Genomic DNA, 22,066 nt, shown 5'->3' with positions numbered 1-22,066 from the left:
ATTCTATTTTTAATTTAAAAAAATGACATATGCACACTACAATATTTGTTTATTTATTTTTGTTTGCACTGAGTCTTCCTTGCTGCACATGCGCTACTCTAGTTACGGTGCTCAGTCTCACTGTGATAACTTCTCTTGTTGTGGAGCAGGGGCTCTAGGCACGTGGGCTTCAGTAGTTGCTGCATGGGGGCTCATTAGTTGTGGCTTGAAGGTCCTAGAGTATGCAGGCTTTAGTAGTTTTGGGGTGTAGGCTCAGTAGCTGCAACTTGCAAGCTCTAAAGCGCAGGTTCAATAGTTGCAGCTCACAGGCTTAGTTGCTCTGAGGCATGTGGGATTTTCCCAGATAAGGGATCAAACCGGTGTCTCCTGCATTGGCAGGCAGAATTTTTCACCACAGAGCCACCAGGAAAGCTCATCCCATCAGTTTCTACAGGTAATTTTTTGTCATTATTTAGTTTTTAAATATTGCATAATAATTCACATTGTTATGTCTTTCTTGACCGATGGTTTAATTAGTAGTATATTTCATTATTTCCAAAAATCTTGAGTTCTAGAAAACTGTATTAAGATTAGAGATCATACTTTATATTATAATTTTATAATTTTTGGCAGAGTAGCAGGTGGGATCTTGGTTCTCCAAGCAGGGATCGAACCTACACCCCAGAGTCATAACCACTGGACCACCAGGGAAGTCTTGATATTTTGTATTATTTCTATCCTTTAAAATTCATTGAAAATTGCTATATTTCCCAGCATATGTTCAGTGTTTGTAGATGTTCCATGTATGCTTGAAAAAATATATATACATGTACATTCTATAGTTTATTGGATGTAGTATTATATGGATTGCTTTTCGTTGAAATTAAGATGCACCCAGTATTTTTTCTTTTGCTAGGGTTGCCTTAAAAAAGTCCCACAAAACAGAGGGCTCTAACAATAGAAATTTATTGTCTCACAGTTCTGGAGGATAGAAGGGTGAGACCAAGGTGCTGGCAGTATCTGTTCCTTGGAAGGCTGGAGGAAGAATCTGTTCCATACCTCTCCCCTAGCATCGGATGGTTTGCTGCTAATTTTTAGCATCAGTATGTGCTGCGCTTAGTCGCTCAGTTGAGTCTGACTCTGGCTCCTCCTCCAGGAGACCGTCTTGACCCAGGGACTGAACCCGAGTCTCCTGCATCTCCTGCATTGCAGGCGATTCTTTACTGCTGAGTCACGGGGGGAAGCCCTACTCCGGGTATGACCTCATCTTAATCAATTTCACCTGCAATACCCCCCCCCCCACCCCGCCCTCCAAGTCCGTCACATTCTGAGGTACTGAGGGTTATGACTTTAACATATGACTTTTTGAAAGACACAGTCCAATATATAACACGTTGTTACTTTACTTACTATCAAAAAGCTTTAAAATGTTATCAGTTTAAAAAAACGCTACCGATTAAACTATAACTCAATACCAGGATACCAACAGTTTAAAAGAAACAAGGAACCAAAAAACCCTTCCTATCAGATACCAAAATGTGAAAAAATCTGTATCTTAGAGTTAATTAACATTGATACTTTTCCCCTGCCTGTTGTATCAATTATAGAAATAGGTATATTGAAATCTATGATTGGGAGTTTTTTTAATTCTCTTTGTAGTGCTCTCAATTTTTTTCTTTTTAAATATTAAGGCCATGTTATTATATGCATAAATATTAATATTTAAGATGTTATATATTTTTCTGGTGAATGTTACCTTTCAACATTATGAATTAACTCTTATCTCTTTAAGTGTTACTTTCTGCCTGAAATTCTAGCTAGTTTATTATTAATATGGCTATCCTAATTTTCTTCTGGTTTGTGTTGATACAGTTTATCTTTTTCCAAACTGTTACTTTGAATTTTTCTATTTTCTTACGTTCAATAAATGTCTCATGGTCAGGATACAGTTAGCTTGTATCCCTTACCCCCAGCTCCACCCACTGAGGAATTCAGAATGTTTCATTTAAAGGTGAGTGGTTGGCTTCCCTGGTGGCTCAGTGGTAAAGAATCTGCCTGCCAATGCAGGAGACACTGGTTCGATCCCTGGTCCTGGAGGATTCCACTTACCGCAGAGCAACTAAGCCCATGTGTGAACCCACATGCTGCAACTATCGAAGCCTATGTTCCACAGCAAAAGAAGTCACCAAACTGAGAAGCCTGCACATCACAGCAAATAGTAACCCCCACTCACCACAACTAGAAAAAAAGCCTGCACAGCAGCAAAAACCCAGCACAGCCAATAAATAAAAAAAATTATTTAAAAAAGAAAGAAAGAAAAATGAAGATGAGTGATTAAAACCAGACCTTTACGTGTCTTCTCTTGGACATCAGCTTCTCTTTGAGGCTAGGCCTTGTCTCTCCTCCCCCATCATTCTGCAAAGAAGGCTATGACCCAGGTGGTGGCAAGGTCTCTGGGGATGAAAGGTTGCTCCTCCCCACAAAGCAGCTGGTTTGGGTGCTACCCACCATGGGCTCAGTGAGTGCCCTTGGGGTGTCTTGACCCCTGCTCAGCGTCAGGGCAGGTTCAGTGCCTCCCCTCCCTGCAGAGGTAGACCACCAGTGGGCCTGGGGCCTTCTGGACTTGGCCTCTGGGTCCCCAGTAGATGTAGGGTAGGATGCAGATTGGGCTGTCCTGCAGGCTTACATTAGAGCATCCATTTGCAAGCTTTTCAGGGCCTTGTAGTTAGATTTTTATTTTATTAATCCAACCTGACAATCTTTGAGTTCTTTTTTCTAAGCTGTGCAGACTTAGTTGCTACATAGCATTCAGGATGGTCTTTCCTATTGGCCTGGTGGTAAAAAATTCGCCTGCTAAGCAGGAGACATGGGTTTGATCTCGGGGTTGGGAAGATCCCCTGGAGAAGGAAATGGCAACCTACTCCAGTATTCTTGCCGGGAAAATCCCATGGACAGAGGAGCCTGGTGGTCTACAGTTCATGGGGTGGCACAACAGTTGGACACAACTTAATGACTAGACAGCAACTAGTGTTCAGGATATTAGTTCCTGAGCCAGGGATAAACCTGAGTCCTGGGCATTGCAAGCCGGATTCCCAACCACTGGACCACCAGTCCCAAACTTTGACTTTTAATGGAAGCATTTAATCCATTTACATTTAATAAAATTTCTTATATATTAAAGTTTAAATCTGCCATATTATGTGGAATTTCTATTTTGTATCTTCTATTTTCTCTGGTTTTGTCTTATTTAAACTTTTCAGTTTGACTAATTTTAGATTTACAGAATGATTGTAAAGACAGTAAAAGAGTTCCTATATACCCACACCTGGTTTCCCCTATTATTATCACCTTATATTAGTATAGGACATTTTTACAATTAATGAACCACTACTGATACATTATTATTAACAAAGTCTATACTTTATTCAGGTTTGTTTTACTTAATATCCTTTTACTGTTCCGGGTTCTATCCTGGAACATTATGTCATTAGACATTACATTTACTCCATTCTCCTAAGGCTTCTCTTGGCTGTAACAATTTTTCAGCTTTTCCTTGTTTTTGATGACCTTGAGAGTTTTCAGGAGTACTGGGTAGATATTTTGTAGAATGTCCCCAGTTGTAACTTGTTTGTTTTTCTCATGATTAGACTAAGGTTATAAGTTTGGAGGAGGAAGAGAACAGAGGTAAAATGTAGCTTTCCTCACATCATCTCAAGACTACATACTAACCTGCCTTATCACTGACCTTGATCACCTGACTGAAGCGGTGTTCCCCCACTCTGATGCTCCCCACCCCACCCCTTTCCACACTGTTCTGTTAGGTAGGCATGTACAGCCCACAAGTGAGGAATGGGTATTCTGTTCCTCTCCTTGAGGACAGAACATTTACATACGTTGTTTGCAATTTTTCTACACAGGTTTGTGTCTTCTCACTCATTTACTCATTCAATTATTTATTTGCATCAGTACAGATTCAAGAGCATTTATTTTATACTTATTTATTTTGCTGCTTAAATTGTTCTAGCTTTGGCCATTGGGAGCTCTTTCATTTGGCTCTTGTGTCCCTTTGGCATGCACCCATCATTATAGGTTGTTTTTTCCTTTTATTCCTTTTTTTCCTTTTTATTATGACTAAAGATTATTACCCTTCAGAATTTCCCGTAGTGTGAGACTGCTGGTGGTGGACTGTTTTCGTTTGTCTGAAAATATCTTTGTTTTATTTTCATTTTTTGAAAGATGTTTTCTCTGGGCGCCTACCTTCTTTAAACATAGGGAAGATGCATTTCACTCTTCTGCCTTGCAGTTTTGCAGTTGACATGTAAGCAGTTGTCTGTTGTTCCTTTGAGGATAAACCATCTTTATTCCTTAGTTTCTTCAGGATGTTTCTTTTTTCTTTCCCCTTTTTGCAGAGTTTAAGTCATTGGGTTTCCTGAATCTGTGAATTGATGGCTTTCATCAATTGTAGATAATTCTGACATTACTTCTTCAGATTGCTTTTTTCCATTTCTCTCCTCTCCTTGGACTCCAATTAAACATAATTTAGCCCAACTTCCTATCTCTTCTGTATTTTCCATCCTTATTTTTCAAGTTTCATTCTGTTTCTATAATCTACCAATTCTCTCCTCAGCTATGTCTAGTCTGCTATTAAACCCATCTATTGAGACCTTAATTTCATTTATTTTTCTAGCTAAAATTTCTATTTGGTCCTTTTCCAATTGTGCTATGTCTGTTTGTGTAGTTTCAGGTATCTGCTCAAATTTCCAAGCCTTGCTTTTATCTTAACTGTTGTACATTTATTTCTGCATAACTCCAGTACATGGAATTGTCTATTTATTGTCTCTCATTTCCTTTTAAGGGTGTCATTTCAGGTTTGCTTTCTTCAGGCTCTTGACTAATTCTCATTGTGGTTGATGTTATATTTGAAAAATTATTAATTATAATACTTTTGAGGTCTAGACTGGTGTTAAGTTCCTTGAGATTTCTGCTTGCTTCTCCCAAGCATCTGGAGATGCAACACATATGGATCATCTTATTCCAAGTTCGAGACTTGAAAGTCTCTGGACCACCCAGAATGGTGGGACTCCAGGCTGCAGAATACAACTGGTTTCCTTCTGATTCATCCTTAGGGGTTCCTAGTCTGGGTGGATCTTTACCAGCATCCCTATATTTAGCTATCTGATTCTGAATTTTTTTCTTCCTCTAGCTCTCATCCTTCAAGGCCCTCAAAAGCATAGCTCAGCCTCTCAGAAGCCGTTTCCCAATTGGAAAAGCCCCCTGGGCAAAGGCAGCCCTGGAGTCTTCTTTTCTCTCTGGATTCCCAGTCAATCTTCGTTAGTCCTTTGATTTTTGATACTTTTCATATTTAAAATTTCTGAGGGCTGGTCTGAAACATCCAGCCTACCATTATTAGAAGTGGAACCTCCCACTCACTTTATTCCAGATATCACAGAACTCTAGCCCATAACCTCACAATACAAAAGATAAAACTGTAGACATATGAAGATTTCCTTAGGCTCACACTGATTAGTTGTAGAGCAAGGATTCCCAGCTGGCACTAGCAGTAAAGAATCCACCTCCCAAGGCAGGAGACATGGAGACCTGGGTTCGATCCCTGGGTCGGGAAGATCCCCTGGAGGAGGGCATAGCAACCCACTCCAGTATTCTTGCCTATGGACAGAGGAGCCTGGTGGGCTACCATCCATAGGGTCACAGAGTAAGACACGACTGGAGACTTAGCAGCAGCAGCAGTCGTAGAACTTTTAGCCTCAGAGTTTAAGACTAATTAATAACTGCTAAACTCCCCTTTCATAAAATCTGGATGTAAGGGTTTGTTTTGACCTTTTTACCTGGGGTAAGGAGAGGATAGTCTTGCCAAAAGATCAGAGGATGAAAGCAAGGACTTAGCCATATTCCTAGCACTTTTCATACATTCCTCTCCCAGCCCTGACTTATAGGAGTGGTGGGTGGGGTGGGATCTGATAACTTATATGGTTTGGCAATCACGAATGGAAGAGAATGATCCTTTCCATTCCTAAATCACAGATTACAGATAGCTGTGACCAGTTATCCCTTTACCTTCAGTGATTCTGAACACTTTCTTTTAAATATTTTATTTGGTTGTGTTAGGTCTTAGTTGCAGCATGCGGGACTTTGCTTGCGTCATGTGGAGACCTTTTGCTGTGGCGCTTCGGCTCTAGAACGAGCAGGCTTCAGTAGTTGCGGAGCACATGGGCTGTTGCTTGCAGCATGTGGGATCTTAGTTCCCCAACCAGGGACGGAACCCGCTTCCTCTGCATTGTAAGGCAGATTCTTAACCACTGGTCTAGATACGGCTTTACAAAAACCCTCTAAAACCAAGAAGTGTCTTCAGCCAGCCTCCTTTACCCCAGGAAACAAACACCAAGACACCCTCACAACAAAGACCATATCATTTATTTACAAAGGCCAGTGTGGGAGTTGGGGGAGGTAGGGAGGGAAAGCCATACAGACATCCTCTCTGGATTGCTTGGGACCCTTTCCCACTTGGGAGAAAACTCAGTTCCTCTTGCCTCCGTATTCTCAGTAACGGGTCCTCCAAGCAGCTGGGCTTAGCAGCAGAGAGAGGAGGTGATTTTGAGCCTCCTCTGTGCTCCACTAGAGTAAAGTCCAATTCCAGATCAAAGGCATCATTGCTGCCCTCTCCTTTCCTTCCTCAAATAGAACTTTCTGGCCTGGAGGGAAACAGTGAAAACTCAAGGGCAGGAGCGGCCAGGGGTTCTAGAGAGAAAGACTCCTCCCCTACTATGGCCCGAAAGCAATGAGAGGAGGCGTAATTAAGGGTGCCGGTCACAGCCCTGAGAGCTTCAGAAGGGGTACCCACGCTACCCAGGCATCCAGAGGCCTAGGGGACCTAGCTCTCCAGGGTGTATATATTCCTTTCCTAGACAGGCCCTTCTGCCTATTTCTGTCTGGTGGGATAAAACTCTAAACCAGAAATCAATAAGGTGTCCACCCTCCCACTCAACTCACATGCACATGTGTGCGTGCATGCATTCATGCACCCACCCCACCCACACACACCCCCACTGCTGAGACAGACCCCAGTCCTCTTCATGTCTTCTGAGCGGGGCTTAAATCACTGGTACCTGGAGATGCAGGCAGGTCCTGGGTTCATGGAAATGTGTGTGAATGTACAGAAGCAGGTGTGTTTGAGGAAACGGAACCAATATAATCCCTTGTGAGCCATACAGTTTAGCTTCACTGAACCCTTTTCTTCAACTCAAATTTCATTACCATCTCTAAGTCTCCTTTGCCAGGCCAAAGTCTGGACTCTGTGGACTAAAAGAACTATTAGTGTTTCCATTCCCTGTCAATTCCAACTTCCAAGTCCTCTGCTCAGGCTGTTTCCCCCATTCCCTTCCTCTAGGAAGTCTCACTCCCTCATCCCCTTATTGGGCTGGTCCACGGTTTGTTACTCCTGCTCCAGGGGGCTGCATCTCACGTCTCCCTTCAGATAGGGGGAACAAGCATCTTCCTTCCACTGGGAGTCCCAACAGACCCCATGAAAGTGATCAGAACAGGGGGTGAGGAGGAAAATCACAGCCTGCTTCACCTGCCCCTCCTTCAGAGGATGGAAGTCTAGCACTGGGTAGGCTGGAGGTGGGAGGGGATGAGGGGAAAGAGAGGAGGAAGAGTTACCAAAAGTAAACATAAGACAAGAAAAATCCTAGTGGTAGAGACAGAAGACCCTGTTCTAATAAAGCAGAGAGCGGGTTCCTCCTTCAACGCTGCACTGCCACTGAGACGTGTGAAGGCTGCAAAAGACGGTGGTGGGGTAAGGGGGTGGGGCCAGTCAACAAAAACTGAAAACTGTTTAAATGGCTCTGCTCAGGCAGGCAGGACCAGGAGAGAAGGTTCTACAAGAGGTGAAGTAAAACTGGAATTCTCAGACCACGAGGCTGGGGCCACCCCTCTAAAGTCACCCTGCTGTCTGAAGAGAACAAGGGAGGAGAACAGAAGGGATGACAAGCTGCAGAGGGTCAGGCCGACAGAGGAACCACACGCGGCATCAAGGGAAGGGAGACGCAAGAGGCCCGGGCTGAGGGATCAGGAGAGCTGAGAGCCCAGGAGTCGCTCAATAGCTGCGTTGATGTCCCCTCCCGTAGCGATCAGAGCCTGCAGGTTGGCCTCACGATTGATGAAGCCCATGGAGTTGAGCTGCTCCAGCTGCTGCTGAAATCTCACTTCTGGCGTCTGCACCTGGAGGGGGACAAGCCTTGTGAAGTGGGATCAGAACCAACCCCAGAGGGCCTAGCTGATTCTGAGGGTTTTTGACGGAGAGATGAAGGCTTCCTCAGAGTCAACCAATGCGGCAGGGGTCGATAACCAGCAAACAGAGGCCAGCGGAGCCGGCGTCCCAAATCACTAAACAGCTGTGTCATCATAAGGTGGGGGGGCATCTTTCTTGAAATTTCAAAGTAACAAATAGGTCTAGATTAGCTGATATTCCTAACTGCTTTTCATCAGCACTCTGGAGATGTTAACAGGCAGTCCAAAAGCCAAATGTTCTGTGGTCAGTAAACACTGCCTCCAAACCTGCTCCTGGCAACTGTCACACACACAGACACATTAAAGGTCAGAGAAGGGCCCCCGGAAAACACGAACCTGTTTAATTGTGTTTAACCATCAACAAACAAAGTTATTTACAAAAGAGGAGGCTTTTCATTTCTGACACTCCAAAACACATCTGGAAATGTTTTCCCCAAGGGATGTTCAGGAAGCCATAGCCTAGATCACGAACAGAAGACTCAGGGTTGGAAGGAGCCCAGCAATCAGAGCCCCCAGCCCGCAGCACAGGAGCCCTTTCCCACTCTGGGATGTTTTCATCACAATCCACCCACACTGGGCTCCAGATCCAACTGGACTGGGCCTTGGAGAGCCCTTCATCCAGCCCTCCCAGTGCCTTGCACAGAGCTGGGCACACTTCCATTTTTGTTGAAAGGCTTTCCCCAGATGTCACAGAGGTCGGAGAAAGGTTCAGGGGCTTACCTGAGATAATCCCCTGCTCTGCCCCCAAGCCCCAGGCCTAGACTTTGTAGCCCAGGGCTCTGGTCACCTCTCCTCCCAGGATCCTCTTCTCCAGTCTCATAGACAGAGGCTGCTTTATTTATTTTTATTTTTGTTTTGGCCACACCACATAGCATATGGGATCTTAGTTCCCTGACCAGGGATAGAACCCGTGCCCCCTGCAGTGGAAATGTGGAGTCTTAAACCACTGGACTGCCAGGGGAGTCCCAAATAGAGGCTGCTTTAATTATCAAAAGAGTCCTCTGATACAGTAGAAGTAGTAAAACACAGTGGTTAAAGTGTAAATTCTGGAGCCAATATGCCTCGGTTTGAATTTTAGTTTCATTACTTACTCACTGTGTGACTCTGAGAAAGCCACTTAACCTCTCTGGGATTTAGTTTCCCCCTTTTGTAACACAGAAGGAGTAAGAATAAGGCTGCTGTGAAGAATAAAGGAAGTGAGCTCTTACGTACAAGGCATATAGACCAGTACTCAGCTGACCCAGTAAGTGCTGTTACTATGCTCATCTCCAGGTCACAGCTGTGGAAACTAAACTTGTGGAAGATCAGTTACTTACTTAAGGCTAGAAAGTAGCAGACCAGGAACTATAGCCAGAGCTGGCTGCTTCCACAGCCTGCTACTTCCATTTGATCGCCACCCTTACTACTGCAGGGCCCTAGCACCAGGCCCGCTGCCCTGCGTACCTGTGAACTTCCGCTTCCAGCCAAAAGCTGGATCATCTGCTGCATGAGCTGCTGCTGAGCGCTGGAGGCCCCTGCTGGAGATGATGTGACTGGGAGGGCGGGCGAGGAGGTGGGCGCCTCGGGCGCAGACCCGGCGTTGCTGCCTGCCGAGGATGCTGGGGGCCGGGCCATCCCAAAAGAGCCAAGGCTGCAGGCAGGAGAGACCAAGGAGGGGGAGATGGCCTCTGAGAAAAGGGTGGGAATGTGAGATCCCGCAGGAAAAGCAGTTGGAAGAAACAGGAAAACAGATCCTCAGGGACATAAGGGCTGCTGAGAACAGCAGGAAAAGGGCTTGAGGCGGAGGAGGAGCCAGACCCCTGTTGCCCACTTGCCCCCGCCCCTCACCTGGGTACCAGCCCTGGGGCTTCAGTCTGCAAGGTCTGCAGTCCCTGCTGGATCTGCAGCAGCGCCTGCATGGCTCGGGGATTGGTGAGAATGGAGAGTGACTCTGGGTTCTGCATCTGGTGGGAAACAACATGGAAAGGCGACAGGAGGTGATGGGAGACAGGAGGTGGCCTAGACCCTGAGTCCAGAGCCCAGTGCAGCCCTTCCCTTAAGCTCCACCCACTGGGCCTCTGGGTCTACCCGCGTGGCCCTCAACCTCCACCCGTCCAGGCTCCTCACTTACCTGCTGCAGGAAGACCGGGAGCTGCAGGCGGAGCTGCTCCTGCAGCTGCGGGTTCCCCGCAAAGAGCGGCACGTTCACCATCATCTGCCAGGGTGAAGGTAGCAGGGGGAGGCCTGGGCCTATCCACCCGCACAATGTCCCCACCGCCTCATCTCCCTCAGCACCCCACCACTGTAGGAAACTGGGCCAGCCAGCTTTTCCAAGGATCTCAGAGTATCCTGACGTCCTAGGTGGGACAGTGAGAGGAACTGGAACTATACTCTGGACAAGGACCAGAGTCAGAAGCCAGTCTGATGAGGATGACAATAGCGAACATTTCTGAGTACACAGGGCTTACTCTGCGCCAGGCCATGTGCTCAGCACTTTATGTTATTAACTCACTTAACCCTCACAACTCCAAGGCAGGTACTACCGTTATTACCATTTTACCGATGAGGAAACGGGATAAATAACTTGCCTGGCTCATGCAGCTAGGAAGCGGCAGAGCTCAATACAGAAACCCAGGCAGTCTGGCTCTGGAGCATTTTGATCATCACAAGTCACAGCCCCCAGCACACTCCCTCTCATGCCAGTTCCATACCTGAGCAGCAAAGTCGGGGTTCTGGGCAAGCGTTTGCATCATGCTGCGCATGTAGGGGGCTGAGATCACGTTCTGCATCAGCTGGGGGTTCTCAGAGATCTGCTGGAGGAGGGCCTGCATTTCTGGGCTGTTGAACATCCCTAGGATAGGAAGGGAAAAAAACAAACAAAACAAGAGGAAAGGGGTCCAAATGGAAACCAGATGCCTGACTTCAGTCTACCTTACTTCAGGCACTGAGTGGTTACAAAACTCAGAAAGGCAACAGTGGGCACCCAAGTGCTAGGGAGTGGGTCCAAGTCTCTCTTGACTCTGAGGTCATCTTGCCCTTCTTTGGGCTGGCTCCTTCACCATCTGCTCTGCTATGATCAAGCCGGTTACAAACTGGGTTTGATTCTTATCCCTCTGTTCCTGCCACAGGTCAGATAACATTAGAGTTGGAAAGGATTTGACTAAAGATGACCCAGATCAATGGTTTTCAAACTTGTCCTAGCAATAGAGACCCTTTCCTCAAACCAAATCTCACTTGGAAACCAAGTATGTCAACAGTCTGGCTGGAGCTGGGGCAGAAGGCCTGGAGCCTTTCCCATATGGTCTTTCCTCATCTTGGTGATGGTCCAGACCCCTCAAGCCTCAGAAGTATAATTCTGAAACCATGGATCAGGTTCAAGTCCCTTATTTATGAAATAAGCATATAGAGGGGAAGGGACATTCCCGACCAAGATATTCCCCAGAGTACAGAGAATTCATGGCATCTACCAGACATCCCCAGGGCCATTTATAGTCATAGTCTTGATAAGTGGGGCATCTCCCAGGGTTGTGCAGTACATAACCTACGCTTCTGTACAAGGCAGCTCTGTGCATCCCTCTCGCCCAGCCTCACATCTACCTGCCCCTCATTCTTCTCACACACCCTCATCCCCAGTCTAACCCATTTACACTGGATAATACCAGCAGAGTTGAAAGAGCTTAGAAAGTGGGGCCTGGTTTACTCATGAGCCTTTACTTAGGTTGCTCTTGGGGACACTGGGACAGGGCTAGAACCCAGCCTCACCCTCTGAGGGGTGAAGCCACTACTCTAGGCCAGAGAGCCCTGCCAGTGGCTTCAGTACAGTCTCACCTCTGTCTTCAACATTCTGGAGCAGTGTGAACCCCCTTCAGTCCTGGGGCAGAGGGACTGCCCTGGTGACCCCACTCAGCTCCTTCCACCCTAGGACATACCTGACCCCAGGCTAGCCGCATTGATCCCAAAGGGATTGGAGACTGTCGGGTGCACCTGGCTGGTCCCCGATCCTCCGGTGCCCTCCCCACCGGACCCGGGGGCCTGGGAGGTGGGGGGCGAGGGGCTCCAGGGGTTAGGGAGGGGCTCTCGATTCTCAGTCCGCAGAGGCTGGGAGGATGAGCTGTCGGAGTTCCCGGCCAGGGAAGAGAAGGGGTTGTTGCCAAACTGGGAGGAGGGAAAGGTTTTGGGTTAAGGACTGAAACAAATCAGGGAGAAGGGCTAGGCCCTTTCTTTCTTCTCAACTAATAGCCTCCCCGTCCCCAGGAAAGGGAGAGAGATCTACAACTGTGGAGGCCCTCATGTCAATTTCTGGCCTCACAGTGGGCAACTTCATACTCACCCTGCAAGGTGGGAGTTGGCTGACGCTAATGACTGGATAACTGAGCCCCTCAGATAATGGGAAACATCTCCATCTCCCCTGGTGGCTCGAAATATTTGGTTTCTAATCTTCTCTGCTCTATAGTACTTTGCACACACCTTTCCTACTGAGAAGTGGAGATGCTTGTTTTCCTTAGCTCTTAAGGGGCAGAGACAATGTCAGATTCACCTTTGCACTCCTGGCCCCTGACACTAGTAGGTGCTCAATAGGTAACTATTGGCTTGATGGGAGCTGACTCTACTCCAACCCCTATTTGCCTTCAGCTCTCCCTTTTCCAGCCACCTCCGTCCAAGTCTAACTCCACTGAACCTTCTTCCTCACCCCCAGATCCCCCATGTGGCATTCTGTCCATCCAGGCACATCACAGTGGAGCCCCTTAGAGGGGCACACCTCTGGCTGAACACGCTTCCCTAGGTCTTCTCCTCCTCTGTTGCTTCCTCCATGTAATCTCTTCTTTCTCCTCTCCACCCCTATCTTCTTAGACTGGCTGCTTCAGCTAAACAGTCCCCCTTAGCACCAGGCCCTCTAGGATGTTACCCAGGATCGTCTCAGGGTCTGCACCCCACATGATGGGCTGCCCAAGGTGGCACCCAAGCCTCCTCCCTCTGGACCCGCTGAGAGCCAGGAAAGAGCTCTGTCTGAGGCATGTGATGGCTGAGGGAGCCCAGGCCTCCTCCCCTTGCTCAGCCTCCCTCTCCTGTTCCCAGGTAGGCCTTATCCATACAGGAGGGACCTGAGCAGCCTCAGCCTCACCGCACCAAGGAGTTTCATATCTAGTTACTTTTCCTGTTTATTCAAACAGGGGACCAGCTCCTGCTCTGAGTTGTGGTTCCTTTGCCCTACCAGATGCCTGTTCAGGTAATAGGGTTTGCAGGCCAGGGATCATGTACCACAGTTTCAGCCTTTGTCATCATTGCAGATTTCCTGTTCTGCTAACTCGCCTAGCAGCCAACCCCTCCTAGTTCTGGGTCCTGCTTTGCTCTTCCCTTACACCCTAAGTCCTAAATCTCTTTGCCAGAACTCCCCAAAGTGGTAACAACTGCCATTTATTGAGCACCTACTATGTGCCCGACCCATTCATTCTAATGCTTATAATATCCCTCTAATACACCAGTTCTCAAAGTGTGGTCCTAGGACCTCTGCAAGGTCTGAAAACAGTTTTTAAAACCCAAGACGGTATTTGTCTTTTTCACTCTCATTCTCTCATAAGTATTCAGGGGTGTTTTCCAAAGGCTACATAACATGTGACAATGCAATGGACTGAATGCAGAAGCAGATCTGATCTGAGAACATAGGTACACAAGCCAGATATTCAAGAGATCTGCAAAGATGTCAAACAAGGCCATTCTTTCCTCTAAAGTTTTGTTTTGGGAAATAAAGTTATTTTTTAAGAGTATGCTGGTTATGTTAATGTGCAATGGGTTTATTGTTATTTTTAAATGAGTTCATAAATATTTCTTTAAATTCTCAGTTTTAATTTCAGATTCAGTGAATATCAATAGACCTAACCCACAAAAACAAAACCTCCTTGGGGTGCTAACTATATAAAGGGGTCCAGAGTGGAATTCCCTAGTAATCTAGTGGTTAGGTCTCCATGCTTCCACTGCAAGGGGTGCAGGTTTGATCCCAGGTGAGGGAACTAAGATCCCACATGCTGGGCAGTAAGGCAAAAAAAAAATTTTTTTTTAATAAATAAACAAGGGATCCAGAGACCAAAATGATTGAGGACTATGCTATAATACATTGTCTCCATTTTGAAAATGAGGCAGCAGAAGACTCAGAGAGGCTTAAGCAACTCACTTAAAATCACGCCACTAAAGGATGGTGGAGCAGGTATTTGAATGCAGGCCTGTTGTTGCCACTGTGTTCTTATAGCTTGAGCCAGTGGTTCTCACACCTTAAAGTACATCAGAATTAGCTGAAGGCTTGTTATAAGCCTTGCTCAACTACTTGAATTTTTTTTAACCACGTATATGCATTACTTTGATATGCATTTTAAATTAAATACTTCAGTAAAATAAAACTTAAACTAAAAACCCACAGGTAATCTTCATAAGCACTTTCTTTCAATTCCTATAAGCACTTTCTAAAATTTGAAAGAGCAATGCCAATAATCATCAAGATGACGGTGAAGAATAAGCTGCAGGGGGGAAGGGCGAGTCACCCTACCTGATGCCCAGGCTTAATTAAGACGAGGTGGTATCATCATAGGGACAGAGCCAGCAAGACACGCACTAAAGAATCTGCCTGCAGCACAGGAGACCTGGGTTTGACCCCTGGGTCGGGAAGATCCCCTGGAGGAGGGCATGGCAACCCACTCCAGTATTCTCGCCTGGAGAATCCCATGGACAGAGGACCCTGGCAGGTTACAGTCCATGAGGCCACAAAGAGTCAGACACAACTGAGTGCCTAACACGACTACTAGTGATGCCATGAACAAGAAATCTGTTGGGACAGCACGGACTGCTCAGGACATGCTTTCCACAAAAAGCAATGTGAGGTCCCACTCTCCTACCTGGGTGCAGGTTGTGGGGGAGGCTGTTCAGTTTGTGAAAATCCATCAAGCTGAACACTTAGGATATGTGCACCTTTCTGTAGCTATATTATTCTTCAAATGAAACAATTTTAGATGTTTTTAAAAAGCAAGTCTAAAATTATACAAACAGCATACCACTTCTATAAGGTTGAAAAAATATGCAAAATGATGCCACAGATTATTTATGGATACATACATAGGTAATAAAAGAATCAAAATGACAAACACCAACTTCAGGGTGGTAGTTAGCTCCGAAGAGGGAAAGAGAGGTATAAGTTGGGGGAGGGGTATGTGAAGGCTGCAATTCTATGTCTCATATCTTATTTGCTAATGTTAAATATATCTAGGAAAACACACAAAATACTAAAAACATTCATTAACTCCAGGGTAGAAAAGAGAGGGCCGGGAGATGGAAATAGAAGGATCCCTTTTGTATACTTTTTTTTTTCCTTTTGTATACTTTTATTAAGCTTGTATACCTTTCCACACTTTTTAAATATCCTTTTGTTTACTTTGTGTAACTTCTGAGTTTTGAAACAGGTAAATGCATAATGTATTTAGTGTAAATTAAACTTTAATATGAGAGAATGCTATACTTTTTGTATATTTGGAAAAAATTCACAAAGCATTTTTGAAAGCACATATTCCCAAGGCTTAATTCCAGAGATTGATTCAATAAGTATCTCAAAGGTAGGAACCAGGAATCTCATGATTGACAAGCACCCCAGGTGCTTCTGACGCAGGTGATCTGTGGACCACACTTGAGACACACCGTGGAAGGGTGGGCTCTTTGACCTCAGGCCTGCCCCACAACCTTGGAGCCCTCGGCGCAAGAAGTCTGTCGGAACAATGTCAGAGCCCTTGGATACTACACTGCCCCCACTCCCTAGGCACCTCTGCTATCTTCTGCCCTAGTGCTTCAGTCCCACGCCGAGATGGACCGTCCCTGGCTATGCGCTGTGAAAACCGCCTTCAAGCCAAGGCCTACCCTCAGGGCACTAGGGAAGGAAAGAGGAGCAGAGAGCGCCTCGGGCTTGCCTGGGTCTGGGGTGGGTGATCCCGAGTTCAGACTGCCCTCCCACAGCCCAGCCCCTGGCCCCACCTGCTCCCTGGCAGCACTAAACATGGGCTCCTGGATGTCCGTGTACATGCGGCGGAGGGCATTATACCCTCCAGGGATGCTCTCCAGGTTGCTTAGGGCCCGGTCCTGGTTCCGCATCATCTCCTGCATCATGGCTGGATTTCGAGCAAGCTCCATTGTCTGGCGGAAAAGGGAAAGAGAGAGTATGGCTCTGGAACCAAGGGGTCACCAAGCTTGAAAAAGAGTGGGCCTTGAAGAGGGGGACCAGGACTAGGGTCCAGGGTCCAGGAACCGACCCAGAGTGGCTGTGAGGAGGGTGAACTGGATTTCCTTTCTCTATTGTCATCTTGGCTCCGACCCTGCCTCTCTGTGGGCATTCTGGTTGACTTTTGGGGGTACAGCGATCCCAGATGGGGGAGGGCAGCAGCTCTCCTCCCTCAGGTTCAGGGGGTCTGCAGAAGTATCAGGGAACACAAGGAAGTTACATAAGAAATGGCATGAGAGGGACTTCCCTTGTGGCCCAGTGGCTAAGACTCCAAGCTCCCAACTCAGGGGGCCCTGGGTTCAGTCTCTGCTCAGGGAGCTAGATCCCACATGCCACAACTGAAGACCCTGCATGAAGACCCAGCACAGCCAAATAAATAAACTAAATAAATATTAAAAGAAAGAAAGAAAGGACATGAGAAAGGGAGAACGCAAAAGAGAAAATTAACATCTACTGAACAGTTACTACATATAGGCACTGAGCTAAGTAATTTACAGAATTCAAGTCACTTAATCCCCATGATAACTATCCTAAGTATGTATTTCTGTCCCTATTTAGCAGATAAGAAAATAGGCTCAGAGACTCACTGCCTAGGACCCACAGTCAGTTAGCGGTGGAGACTGGGTTCAAGGCCAGGTTGGTCTGTCTGACCAAGACTAGATTACGGCTTCTGATAAATGACCACAAATTGGTGGGGGGAAAGGATTCAAGCTGGGACGATGCTACCAGCACCTTCTGGATCCCACTACAGGTCTTTGGCCTCACTGAATCTTGAGAAATAGGATAAGGGCTTTCACTTGGGAGCCAATGTCTTACTCTCAATAACGAGGGGACAGTAGCACGTAACACAGAAAATGAGCATAGCGGCTTCTTGTTCCCATCCATTGGAAAGCTTTCCCCGTCCTTCTTCCTAAATCTACTCCATACAGGCCTCTTCTAAGACACTTTTATGCCTATGATAAGCCTCTGATCTCTTATTCCACAAGTCATTCATTTACTAAGTACTTATTGAGTGGTAACTATACACCAGGCACTGTTCTAGGCATGAACAAAACAGTTGCAAATACTTGCCCTTCTGGGACTTACCCTCTGGTGAGTCTAGCACTCGCGTCCACAATTCTGCTAAGATCATCTACCCTCGTCCCCTAGTGGGTGGCCATGAGATGGAGCCCCCGAAGACCAACACCAAACCCCCTTGCCTGGGTCTTCTTTACCCACCCAACCCTCCCTTATCCACCTGGCCCTGCCCAGCCACAAAGGTCTCCGATCCTATTTTTCATTCCCAGGCCTTTGTGCTTGCTGTCCCTTAGCCCTGAATACTCTTCTCTTTTTTTTTCCTCTGGTTCATTCTCCTCTTTTGGGTCTCTACTTGGGCAACACTTCCTCTATGGCCCCCTGTGAGCCCCAGGGTAGGGTCAGGAGCCCTTCTGCGTGCTCCTAAGGGGTCCTGTGACCATCTCTGTGATACTACTATCCATGCTGTACTGTAAATGCCTTCTTCCTTATCCTACTTCCCTTTGAGACCAGAAGTTCCTGGGGGGCTTCCCTGGTGGTCCAGTGGTTAAGAACCCGCCTGCCAATGGAGAGGACACGGGTTAGATCCCTGGTCTGGGAATATCCCACATGCCATGGAACAACTAAGCCTGTGCACCACTACTACTGAGCCTGAGCTCTAGAGCCCAAGAGCAACAACTACCAAGCCCACGAGCTGCAACTACTGAAGCCCGTGTGCCCTAGAGCCCGTGCTCTGCAACAAGAGAAGCCACCACAGTGAGAAGGCCACAACAAAGAGGAGCCCCCACTCGCAGCAACTAGAGAAAGCCCACACAGCAACAAAGACCCAGCACAGCCAAAAATAAATAAATAAATAAAACAAATCTAAAAAAAAAAAAAGAAGTAGTTCCCGGAGAGCTAGGCCTATGTCTTTCCATCACTGTACCCCCAGTGCTCAAAACATGGCTGTTGAATGAATGAATGAACAAATCAAGGTAGGACAAGGTAGGAAAAGGCAAGACAGGGCACAGCTGGGTGCCCGGGGTCCTCCACGCCCCCCCAACCTTCTCTCAGACCCACCTGCCTCATGAGCTCAGGGTTGTTGAGCATGTGACTGATCTCAGGGTTCCGCTCCATCAGCTGCTGCATCTGGGGGTTGGCCATGATCATGTGGCGCATCAGGTCAGGGTTAGACATCATGTCCTGGACCAGGGGGTTCTCCATGATCTGCGACAGCATCTCAGGATTGGACATCAGCTGCCTCTGCATCTGCTGCTGCAGCTCCATGAAGTTGGCAGAGCCCAAGCCCAGGCTGCCCAAGCCCAGGATGCCCCCAAAGCCAGCTGTGGGGGAGGGAAGCAGAGTCACACTTTCTCCCGACTCTTCTACCTGGCCAGAGCCACTGAAATCAAGTCACCAGGATGGGCCCTTTCTGCTGCTCACATCTCCCTTTCCCAATCATTTCCACAGCCCCAGTCCTGATCTGTTGCTGGCAGAGAGATGGGAGCCTACTAGACCGAGACCTCTTTGATGGCCGAGGCTGACAGGCAGGCATGGTACTGAACACAGAGAGGACAATCAGCGACAGCCTCCTGAATGAGCAAATAAATATTCTCCAATTGGCTACTGTTGGGCCCACCTTTTCCCCAAACTCCAATACCCTCTCCCAGGGTTTTCTACATCCCCAGCCCCATTTCTCCCTTTACTCTTAACATTTCACCATGCTCCCCTCTTCTGGGAAGCCCTCACAGATTGGTTTCCTCCCCACTTGGCTCAAGCACCAGTGTCTGGAACCCTATGTTCAGGGGCCCCAATCCCCATCAGATCAGGAGCAGGGATCAATATTTCCCTCTTCCTGGCCTCTCCCCCACTCTACAGACTCTAACCGTGTGGTGCCTTCCTCCCTAAAGGCTTACAGAGTATGGATGCAGTGGCACTGGGAGGTCCCTCCCCAGTCCCTGGGGAGGTACCCCCTCCACTGCTCCTTCGGCTTCCACTGCCTGTATCTGAAGTGGCACTTCCAGAAGTGGAGGGCTGGGCAGACGTGGCGGGTGAAGCAGGGGTGGTGGAGGGGGCTGAGGCTGGGTCTGGGGTGGAAGGGGAAGAAGCAGTGGCAGTCGCTGGATCTTGAACCCTGAGAAAGAAAGAAAAATCCTCACTGAAGTGGACACAAAAGGGAAGACCATGATTTCTACGTGTGCTGTGCAGCTCCAGTCCTACACCACACCACACCACCTCCGAGGTAACCCTGAGGCTGGAGCAGGGTGACGCTCGGGGCAGTCAGGAAATCGGACAGAGGGAGAAAGGAGTCAGCATCCTCTATCTCCAGGTCATTTAGGGTGAGGTAAGTCAGGTTCCCTGGCCCTGCAGATCCGATCACAGGGCCTTCTGGCAGCCTGTCGAAGAGCCACCTTCCTGGATCTTGGTATTCCACGGGCCTTCCACAGACGTATGCTTGAATCATGGGTGAGAAAGTGTCAGATGGGGAAAAACAAAGAAAGCCCAATCTGAAGCTGGACCTGCTCCTCTCCTGAACTTACTTCTGAGGGGTCTTGATGACCAGATGAACAGTGAGCCCATCCTTGATCCCATGCTGGTTCAGTGTGTCCCCATCCTTGAGGATCTTGCCTGCGAAGATCAGGACCAGCTGATCCTGCTGTGCCTTAAATCTCCGGGAGATTTCCTCTTTAAACTGTGATCAAGAGGCAAAAGTCACTGTGGAGGCTGCTTGGGCTCCACCAACCAGGGACCCTGCCTCTCCTTCAAAGCTTCTGCATTCCCTTGCTCCCACCTCTAGTCGTGGGAAGTCTTTTCAGCAGTCTTGACTCCATCCCTCCAGCTGAAATTAGGCGGCTCCTTTCTTAACCAAGGGAGCTGGACCAGTGTGGGGCTCCTCTCAGCAATACTCCAGGGTCTCTCACCCTCCCAAGCCCTGCTTTTATTTGCCACTCCCTCTTCAGTCCCAAGTTCCCCCTGAGGGTACTACCTGGGCAGTTCTCTCTGGAAACTCCTTGGCCCAACCCTGTCTCCCTTCAGCCTTGTCTCCCCAGACTTCAAGTCTCTTTTCTCTCTTTATTCCCAGTTTTCTTGTAACAACTACAACAAATAAGTCCCAGTTATTTATAACAGCACTAACTATACATGTTAATTATTACCTCCATTTCAGAGACCAGAAAACTGAGGATTAGAGAAGTTAGATAACTTGCCCTGGACAAACTGGAACTCAGGTCTTGACATCAAAGCCCAGGCTCCTCTTAACCAAACACAAGGTGCGGGGTGGGGGTGGGGGGAAGCTCTCAATTACAGCTGATTTCAAATTCAGCTTTGCAGGCAAAAATTATTTAAATTATGGAATGTGATCATTTTATAAGGTGGGGGGGGGGCAATGATGGCAATAAAGGCTGGCTGGGGAGAGTTAGACTCCTCAAACCTATCACACACACCGTCCCCGCCCCCCATCAACCCAAGCAAATCAAACACATACTCTAAGTAGAGGGTGCACTTGCTAAGCAAAGGCAGCTTCCAGACCCCTCCCTTCCAACCAGACGCCTATCTTAAGCTCCGCCTCTGTGAAATTCGGGAGCAGCCACAGGGGGGTGGTGAACACAGGCAATATTCCCTCATTCACTCATTCACCACATTTTACTAAGCACCTACTGCACACTGTGTAAATCCCAGAGGGGCTGAGAATCAAATGTATCCACTTTAATTTGAAAGAGTAGGAAAGATCCGGGCAGAGGGAAATCCTTCCCGCACAGACCAGGCGTCCGAATTCTGGGCGTTCTCTGAGGCGCCCAGTAGGCGCCCAGAGTTCCCCCCAACCTGCGCCCCGCCGCCCGCTCTCCGGGCTCAGCAGCTGGCCCGGCCCCCACTCTGCCTCTGCGCCTCGAACCCCGACCAGTAACCGGGGCCAACACTCCCCTCAAACCTAGGGTCCTCCCCGCTTCCCAGTGCAAGGTGTCCTCTTCCCACTCTCCACCACGCCCCCAGCTCAGGCCACAAGGCAAACCCCGGCCTCCCTTCCCCAACACGCGCCACGGCCCCCCAGATCACCCTCGCAGGATGCCCCCTACCCGCCTGCCCTTCCCTCCCGCTCCTCGAGTGCCTGCTGGGCCCCCGCCCTCCACTCCCCGGCCCTCCCGCACGCCCGACAGTCTCAGAGCCACCCGCCTCTTCGCAGACCCCTCCTGCACGCCCGACAGTCTCAGAGCCACCCGCCTCTTCGCAGACCCCTCCTCCGCGCTCACCCCCACCCCCGCCACCCGTACTACCTCTTTGACCGAGGCTCGGTCGCAGATCACAATTTCCTCCTTGTCCTTGGGGGTCTTGACGGTGACCCGAATGGGGGGCCTCGTCTCGGCCCCGCTCGGCTCCGCCATGCCACCGCCGCCACCCGGCCGCCCGCCAGCCCGCCCCGGCTCCTCCTCCTCCTCCCCGCCCGCCCGGCCGGCCGGGCTCGGCTCCGGCGCCTCCAACACTGCCCTGTCCCCTCCCCTCCCCAAGGCTTCACCGCCCCCTCCGGACCCGCCACGGCCACAGCGCCCCGGGCGGACTGGG

The 22,066-nt window shown here is 48.4% G+C and overlaps 1 protein-coding gene across 1 annotated transcript; it reads right to left on the bottom strand.

The window, feature by feature from the left end:
* Positions 1-6,389: 6,389 nt before the first annotated feature.
* Positions 6,390-21,934, bottom strand: UBQLN4 (ubiquilin 4). Its single transcript, XM_061120579.1, has 11 exons — positions 21,781-21,934; positions 20,050-20,201; positions 19,426-19,643; positions 18,590-18,852; positions 16,273-16,431; positions 12,195-12,420; positions 10,977-11,116; positions 10,397-10,480; positions 10,114-10,229; positions 9,730-9,916; positions 6,390-8,217 (listed from the first exon to the last, which is right to left on the bottom strand). The coding sequence occupies exons 1-11, from the start codon at positions 21,886-21,888 to the stop codon at positions 8,065-8,067; spliced, it is 1,806 nt and encodes a 601-aa protein (XP_060976562.1). The 5' UTR covers positions 21,889-21,934; the 3' UTR covers positions 6,390-8,064.
* Positions 21,935-22,066: the final 132 nt, after the last annotated feature.

The sequence above is a fragment of the Dama dama genome, chromosome 20 (assembly GCF_033118175.1).
Source record: "Dama dama isolate Ldn47 chromosome 20, ASM3311817v1, whole genome shotgun sequence".
Taxonomy (NCBI): domain Eukaryota; kingdom Metazoa; phylum Chordata; class Mammalia; order Artiodactyla; family Cervidae; genus Dama; species Dama dama.
The sequence above is the reverse complement of the archived record's forward strand: the minus strand, read 5'-3'. Positions and strand labels throughout refer to the sequence as shown.

Bases quoted from the DNA above. Each gene is read 5' to 3' on its own strand.
- UBQLN4 (XM_061120579.1), bottom strand. From the start codon at position 21,888: ATGGCGGAGCCGAGCGGGGCCGAGACGAGGCCCCCCATTCGGGTCACC. The intron at 18,853-19,425 runs GTAAGCCTTTAG...CCTCCCCCACAG, and splicing joins TGCCACTGCATCCATACTCT to CTGGCTTTGGGGGCATCCTG. The intron at 9,917-10,113 runs GTGAGGGGCGGG...TCCTGCCTGCAG, and splicing joins GCCCCAGGGCTGGTACCCAG to CCTTGGCTCTTTTGGGATGG.